This window comes from Chenopodium album, chromosome 2, assembly GCF_948465745.1.
Source record: "Chenopodium album chromosome 2, dcCheAlbu1.1, whole genome shotgun sequence".
Taxonomy (NCBI): domain Eukaryota; kingdom Viridiplantae; phylum Streptophyta; class Magnoliopsida; order Caryophyllales; family Amaranthaceae; genus Chenopodium; species Chenopodium album.
In genome coordinates this window covers 77,409,121-77,418,347 of record NC_137835.1, presented here as the reverse complement: position 1 = coordinate 77,418,347, position 9,227 = coordinate 77,409,121, and the positions used below count along the sequence as shown (strand labels likewise).

Here is a 9,227-nt window from a genome sequence, read left to right as displayed (position 1 = left end):
ATTTTTGAGTCATATTTTGATTTTGTATTCGGATTTCAAATTATTTCAATATTTATTAATGTTGCCTTGAATTAATATATTAGAATGGTTTGAATTTTTCAATTTGTCTCAACGTAGTCGAGATCATAAATGAAAAATCCTAATTAATGAAAAAAAAGTAGAGTTGATAGTCGAAAATATGCAAAGATTAAAATTTAGGGTTTGTAAATAAATACATTTGTTTCTCCAAATTACAATTCCACAGGAATACAGACCAAATTACTGAATTCATTGGTGAGCCATACAAAAGAATAATCCTAATACAATCTCTAATATTCATAAGTATCAAATAATATAATAAATGATTACAAAACATAGTAACAAATATATTCTAATAACCTTGTAAAAAAATATATTCACATAATATAATATCCTATCTCTAATAATAATGACTAGTTATTATAGAAGCATGAACATTTGTACATATAAGCAAAATGCAACTTTGATTCGTCTTACCCCAATCTTTTGGTTATTGAACATATATGTACCGGATTGTAATACATTATAATATAATGTTTTTTTTTTTTTTTTTTGACAATAGCAAATTACAATAAAACAAACTCAAAAATAGTTCAAAAGGGTAGTACGACATTTCCTAACGATGTTGTTTGCCCTTTGCATTTGGTCCCTCTGGACCTTTAGAATTGCGCACCTCTGAAAAGAAGCACTAATTTCCCTATCTCTTTTATTATCCAAGAGATCAAAATATCCTTACCCGTTTTGTCTTGTAGGTTGTTAATAAGCGCAACAGAGTCCGAAAGGATGAGAATCCCTTGCTTACCTTTCGCCCTAGCCCATTTCATTGCCTTTAAGCAAGCCCATGCCTCACAATGAAGAGTCGAGGTTGCCACTCCATGCATGCCCCCCTCACTTACCTCATTACCGTGACTACTCCCCATGGTTGCCCAACCAATCCCTGCTCTTGTTGTTCTCTTGTCCCACGAGCCATCCACAACCACAATGAAGTTTCCGAAGCCATCTTGTTCTTTTCCCAATTGCACAGCATTGAAACCCGGGGGAAGGTAGGGATCACTCCCTGGCCTGTTAATACTACTAGTCCTATCCCCATTGCTATGGAAAAAGGTATCATGATCTTTCATTGCCAAGTTGATGAATTCCAAGACTAGGCTTGCTCCCCCATTTACCCCATTAAAGCCTCGTGCATTCCTCGCCTTCCAAAGGCCCCATAAAGTAGCAATAAACATAATGCCACGGGTACCATACTTACCATCCTCGCTATAATACAACAGGATATAGTGCTGGATCCAACTTCTTAAAGAATTGAAACCAGTAGAATCAGAGAAAATTGTCAGGGAGCCATACTCCCAGACCTCCTTTGCTAGATTACATAGCCTAAACACATGTTGGCTATCTTCCTCGTCCACTCCACAAAACTCACAAGCCTCCTCGACTTGTATGGCTCTTTTCGCTAAATTGCCTTTTACCGCAATGCCATCATGAAACAGCTTCCACAGGAATATCTTCCATTTAGGTTGGATATCCATCCTCCAGATGAGCTTTAAAAACTTCTGTTCCTCTAAAGTAAGCGCCTGTTCCTTGTTCCTTTACAGTAAACTTGCCTGATGGATGGTATTTCCAGTAAAGGTAATCATCCTTCATAGAGCAGGGAAGCTCCATAGCCAGAATTGACCTTGCATTATTCCAATCAAAACATTCCCTGACTTTCCCCACCTTCCACGAAGTCGAATCCTTGTCAATAAAATCACTAACCTTCCAGCTTAATGACTCTCCCAGAGTCTGACACTACAAGAAAACAACCAAATAACGACGGAAAAATTCCGTCGGAAACACCCTGTTTTCCGTCGGAAACAGTGTTTCCGATGGAATTCCGTCAGAACGGGTTGTCGGAATATAATTCGTAGGAAAAACAGCTTTTTCCGACAAAATTTCCATCGGAAACACTATTCTGACGGAATTCAGTCCGCCGGAAGATATTTCTAGGGCTGAAAAAATCCGTCGGAAATTTCCGACGGACTTTAATCCGCCGGAAATTTTTGACGAAAATTCCGTCGGAAATCTGTATAAAAAAAACAAAAAAAAAGCCTACCCACCACCGCACCACCATCAACCACCCCACACCACCAGCCCCCCTAACCCAAACACCGCACCACCATCCATCACCCCAACCACCAGCCCCCCTTACCCAAACACCGCACCACCAACCCCTCTAACCCACACCACCACCCACTACCCAACCACCAAAACCTCCACCAGAACCCCCTACACACCAGATCCATCCCCTAACCACCCCACCACCCACCAAAAACCACCACCGCCAACGACAACATACAATCACAACCCGAAAATAATAAAAAAAATAAAATAAAATAAAGAAACAATTAAATCTCAACCTAGTAAATTAAACACCACCACCACTAACTCAGTAAATTAAACACCACACACCACCACCAAAATCCCCCAAAATCGAAAATTAACGCCCAAAAACAAAAATTAGTCCATAAATCTAAAAATTAACAACAAAATCGAAAAATTAACAACAAAATCGAAAAATTCCACACAAAATAAATCAAAACAGAATTTCGTAAAAAAAAAAAAACATTAATTTTATTACAATTATCTAATAAAATTCATAAATTTACATAACAATTACAAAAAAGTAACTAGATCTACAATCTAACCTAAATTAAAACTAGATCTACAAAAAAAAAAAACCATGAGAGTGGGTGGCTCGAGACGGTATTTGTCGCCTTAGTAATTGTTGCGTCGTTGTTGTTGCGGGTTGAAGTTGTGGTGGTCGTCATTGTTGTTGCGGGTTGATGTTGTGGCGGTCGTCGTTGTTGTTGCGGGTTGATGTTGTTGGGGGAAAGAGGCGAAAGAGATTGAAAGAGAGGAGAGAAGAGGAAATGGAAGAGGAGAGAAGAGGAAATGGAAGAGGAGAGGAGAAAACCAGAAATGAGGAGAGAGAAATGAGAGAGAAGGAGATGTGGAAAAAGAAAGAGGCGGAAATATTAAGAGTTGGGGGAAAGAGGCGGAAAAAAATAGGGTTTGGGACTTTTTTTAAAAAAAATTATAATTCCGACGGAATTTTCCGTCGGAAAGTTCCGACGGATTTTTATTCCGTCGGAAATAGTACTTTCCGGCGGAATTTTCCGTCGGAAAGTACATATATTCCGACGGAATTATTTTCCGTCTCAAATTTTCGACGGAATTCTTAAATTCGTCGGAATAGAAATCCGTCGGAATTTTCGCCTTTTCCGACGGAAAAATATGTCCGTCGGAAGCAGTCCGTCGCTATTTACCTGTTTTCTAGTAGTGTGATTCGAGTTTGCAATTGGAATCTCTCCATTGACCCAGGGCATTCTAATAGCTCTTATGCTTTCCCCATTTCCCACTTTCCAGGCAAAACCTTTCGTGAAAGACCCGGCTACTTTCTGCAGACTTGCTAGGCTCTTCCCATCGATGGGCATCCTATTTTCTCATAAGGTCTAGCTAAATTACAAATTCCACAAGGTTGGAATCCTCTATGTACTCTTGAGAGCAAAAGTTGTGGATTCAGGTGCATTCTTGTTGCCTGTTTAAATAAGAGGGCATTGTTAAGAGTTGACGTACCCCTTATACCTAGGCCTCCCACACCCTTGGGGAGCTGAATTGTTGTTCTCTTCACCCAGTGCATACCCTTATTTCCATTATTGGCCCACCAAAACCTAGTGATAAGGGAGTCAATTTTGTTTGCCACTCCTTGTGGGAGTTTCAGGAATTTCATGACATGAGCCGAAATACTAACCAAGACTGCATTGATTAAAACCAGCTTGGCGGATTGAGAGATACGCAAAAGGGCCCAAGAGACCACTTTCTCTGACACTTTGTCAACTAGAAATTGAAAGAAGGAACTCTTCTTTCCCTGTATATCAATAGGAGCTCCTAGGTGAATCCCCATATTATCAGTCTCAACCATTGACAGAATCCTTTTAAGAGATACCCGAGCACTAGAGTCCCCGAGCACTACATCAATATAATGATTAATGGTTGAACATATATTGTAGTAAATAATATAAGAACAAATAGAATAATGAAAGAAAAAAATAGAGAGTCTAATAATATAGAAATTTAGATAGGTGAGTCGTGGATAACTTTCATCTCTCTTCAAGACGATTCACGTCCTCCAATACAAATCGCAAAAAGTAAACGGCGTGTCGTCCTCAGGATAAAAGCCCAACTTCCATGGATTGAAAAATAAAAGCACTAGGTCAGATCCCGTGCTGTGGACGGTTTTTTCACTTTTTGTTACAGAGTATTAATTTAAATATAGTAAATAATTTGGTCCAAAATCTATTTCTTATTTTATTCCAATTCAAGCAACTTAAAATATATTTTTTTTATCCTTTAGGTTATATATTGTATTTTTTGTTCAAGCTTTCTTCTATTTTGAACAATGCTGACATATTATTTTTATTTTATATTTGATAACTTTTCATTCACTAATTACATTAGTTTGAAACATATATTTTCACTATTTATTAATATATATAATCATTATACATTAAAGGAATTAATATAAAGATATGGTGAGAAATCTAAATTGGTAGATAAATTATTTTATAATTTTTTTCCTAAATTTTGGGAAAAAAATATTTACGTATTATATATTCTCTATTATTTTTTTTTTATTTTTAAAAAATATACTAATACGGATACACCATAAGATGACACATGTCATTGCCGGTGTTTCTTTTGCTATATAGTTATTGATTGATTGATTATTTGATTGATATCTTAAACCAAACATCAAATGGCTCAAATCTTATTCGACGGAATAGCAACATTCTACAACCTTGATGCAATTTAATTAAGGTTGTGGCTATCGTGAGGGGTGAGCGAAAATTTTGGGTACCAAAATGGAACTTTAATTAGTTAGGAACTGGTTGTAAAGGGATCGCAATATGATCAAGTGGTTTCTTTTTTTAGTAATAAAAAGAGTGGTTAAAATTAGTTTCAGTTCCCTATTTTTTTTTTACCAAAATTTGTTAGGTACCCAGTTTTGACATATACAAGTATTAATTTAAGTATTACAAGAATAAAAAGTATGAGTTTTTTTTTTTTTTTTTTTTTTTTTAAATAAATTAATGCATGAAAAATTCTACATGGTGGACTCATGGAATAAAAAATTCTATGTGGAAGAAAACTTTTTTTCAATTCTATCAAGTGACACTTTAGCTTAGAAAAATTAAGCATATATAGCAACCTTTTTTTTTTTTTTTTTTTTTTTTTTTTTTTTTTTATGGCTAACCTTTATAATTGTAATTAAAATGGTTAACCTCAGGTTTTTCTTTCTAAGGTTATCCATGATAAATACGTATGTTCTTAAGGTTAACATCAGATGGGCTAACCTTTATAATTAAAATGGTTAACGTTATAATTGGGTTTGTTTTCTCCCTATTGGCCTATTATTTTCAGTTCAACTTGTCTTAGTTTTTCTCGAGAAGACTGATGGCACGGTCATGCACACATATTGCTCCTAAATTTTTGTGCATGGAGAAATAGAGCAAATAATAAAATACGGAGGGAGTAGTATAATAGATTATGTATTGAGTTTGTGAAGCCCAGCCATATTACTTTTGGGCCAGCCTTAAATGAGTGGACCAAGAGGCGAAAACCATACTCATGTAAATTGTTCCATACATTGGACCCATTTCTTTGTTAATGATAAAGATACATTACTTAAACTTGAAAGTAAAGTGTACCCAAGTAATACTACATATGTTTGAAGCCCAAATATCTTAATCCTACATAAAATTTTGTACATAAGTTAATATAAACAATATTGAGAGAGTGTGGGATAGCTCAAGTGGTAAGAGCTTTTCTCCCGGTTTCACGAGATTGTGGGATCGATTCTCACCCCGCTCTTGTGGCTCTCTAATTACCAAAAAAAAAAAAAAAAAAAAAAAAATATATAGACAATACCGATTGTCATAGCCATCGATGATAAATCATAGCGTACTACTAACTTGAGCTATTTGTTACCGAATAACGAAATTGTATTCTCATAATTATAGTATGAACAAATTACGTCAGTACAATAATGTAATAACTTGATCGGAGTAACTCATTTGTCACAATTTCGTTATACTATCTTGCTTTAATAAGGGAAAAACAATGTGAATCTAGATCAAGTAAATAACTAATTAGAATTCAAGTAAACTTAGCTTGATGATCAACTTATCATGATTAGGAAACTAGTATTAATCCTAGCATACTTTAATTTATTTTGTTGAGTCAAAGGTGGATTAGTTAATAATTCACACAAATTAGTTGGTGGGCTTGAATTGGTCGAACTCTTACTTTGCTTCTAGTTGAGAAAATGTAACCCTTGCCAAAGTAAAAGGACCAATTGAGATATGAAAGCTATGCATATATACTATATACTTTTCTTCTTTGATGCCCACATGATTGTAGACAAGGAATGCAACAATCTAAGGAATATTTTTCTTAATTAACTAACTCAAAATCAAGAAATTAACCACTATGCTCTTAATTAATATTAAGTGCATGCATAAGTTGGGTATACACTACAATTAGTGCATGATATATGCCTAATTAGTGCCATTGTGTGCTCATTCCTAACCCAAACCACCATCCTTATCTCCAACAACATTGCACAACATAGGGATAAAATCGTCCATTATATAAAAAATATTTTAGCACGTGTTCTTTTTATCCTTATTTAAAAAAACTGATTAACAAGGTTAAACACTAGTTTATATAAGTAGAATATGTATGTATTGACTAGCAATATGAGAAAGATAATATATCAGCTAGCTTATTAGATGTATTATGGCGAGCATGTATTGACTTTTCAGATTGACTAAGTATGTATTGATTTTTCAGATCGACTAAGTATGTATGTACTGTTAGTTAGTCTAATTATTGTTGGTGAGAGAATAGCTAGGTCACTCAAACATGATCCATTATTACGCATAAGAAGGAAACACATGCAACATTATGATTAGAACCTAAAATGGAGTATATAAGAGAGAAGGTGGAATTGTAGTTGCTTCCTTTGTCCATTTATATATATAGTACAAATTTAATTCTTTGCTGCCACAAAAAGCTGTAATGTAAGTGGTCACTCAACTCAGCCTTTTCTTTTTACCCATTTCGATTAAGATATGGTGCTGATTCCAATTAAATCTAACCGATCCCATGAAAACCATTACTATAAAGTAGTAATCCGTACAATCTATAATGTTTAGGTATATATTGGATATTTTGCACCATGTATATGTATATGTAAACAATGTTTTTTTTTTTAGCTAAACTAAAGGAGTGTGTTGTATTATTCACTTGATTTTTTACTTATGCGAATTTATTTAAATTTATATGAATTTTTAGAGCTCATTTAGCAGTAATTTGAAATTGGATCGGATAACTTGTATTTAGCAGTTAGTGAAAAGGTCAACCTACCCTAGAAAATAAGGTAAATGATGATTTGATAAAGTCTCAATTTATATCTTCACTAAAACAAGTTTTTGGTCATAGATATGTCATGAATTTACAAAAAAAAAAATTAAAAAAAAAAAAATAATTAAAAAAATTCTATATCATTCATAATCGGTCTATTTAATTATTTATATTATATTACTAACTCATTGTTTAATTATGTTAAACAATGTTAAAATATTCATCTATCAAATACAAATATTGGTATATATTCCATATATGTAATAAAAAACTGACAAATTTTATCAGACATCTTAAAAATATAGACGTACGTAAATAAAGTAGTACTCCGTAATTTCAAAGACAGTCTCCAAATACTACTAAAATGTGAAGAGAAGGGAACAAGAGTATGTGACAAGATCTAAAATTAGTTGCTGGTCAGGGTCTTTACTATGTAGTTGAGCAAGATCTAGTCCAACTACCACAGCTAAGACATCCAAGTCGATCTAAGTGTTGAGTAAAGCTTATGAATTAATTTATCAAGAGCATGCTTTATTATTAATGCAAACTCACTAATCATTTGACTTTAATCCTTTTTTTTACCTGCTTCCTAAAGCCTAACCAACTAATCAAGTAATTAAAAGTTTAGAATTCTTTATTAAATTAATTACTAGTAAAAATTAATAATAATCTAAGCTATGTTTAATCTTCTGAGATATTTAATTTAATTTAAGTTAATTTGTAGGGCGTGTAACATACTTCATCCGTTTCTTTTTAGTTGACACGTTTCTTTAGTGACGTTTGTCAATGCACAACTTCAACCATTCTTATATTTAATTACTGATAAGCAAAAATTATGAAGAGTTGATATTTTGAAAATATATATCGTGACGAATCTAACAAGATTCCACATGAGTACATGACTATATTTTTAATTATAAATAAAGCATAAAACACGGTAAAATAAGAGTGTATAAATAGTGCTAAAATCAAAGCCCTATCAACTAAAAAAAACTAAGGTACTCCTAGTATATAAATAAAATTATGGGTGTCAGCAAAATAATGTACTTTTTGCTGAAATAAAGCCGGTGTAGAGGGTTCTGTCTTCACATGGCAAAAAGTCACTTGAGCATTGATCCATATATTAGCTAGTAGTAACTGACAGTTCAACTATACATTTTTAGATTATCTTCTTCAATTCTATAGTTGGTGAACTTTTATGCAACTGTTGATCCATAAAGTGTTTATAAATACGAGTAGTTAGTTATGTTTTCTAGTTAAGAAATGGGAAAATCACGTACAAACTAATGAAATTACGACGTAATATGATATTTGTTTAGTCAAAATAATTAATGGTTTAATTATGTAGTTTAGAAGATTATACGGATCATATCGGATGTAGTTCTTGTGTGGTTTAGATTAACGTACGGATGTAGCTCTAATTCACACCATTTTGTTTGATTTTGAGGAGAATGCATCTGTAAGCAACTTCTTCCACTTCTCACTCCTTTAATCTAATCTTTATTGGCGGATTCCATAAATATGTAGATAGAATAATATTGAATATGTAACCCGTATTGTGTGTGATTGGTCATACCGTGTGACCACTTATAAAATAATAAAGTAATCCCTAAAACACTGACCAAGTAAACGCTGTAACACTGACTGAGTAACTTCTATAACACCGACGAAGTAACCCCTTTAACAGTGACTAAGTAACCCCTATTATACTAATGAAGTAACCTATATATTGGATGACCACACCGTGT

At 33.6% G+C, this 9,227-nt stretch overlaps 1 protein-coding gene across 1 annotated transcript; it reads right to left on the bottom strand.

Moving 5' to 3' along the window:
* Window positions 1-677: 677 nt before the first annotated feature.
* On the bottom strand, window positions 678-1,544 carry LOC145576188 (uncharacterized). The gene has a single exon (XM_081633971.1). The coding sequence runs from the start codon at window positions 1,542-1,544 to the stop codon at window positions 678-680; it is 867 nt and encodes a 288-aa protein (XP_081490097.1).
* Between the last annotated feature and the right edge of the window lie 7,683 nt (window positions 1,545-9,227).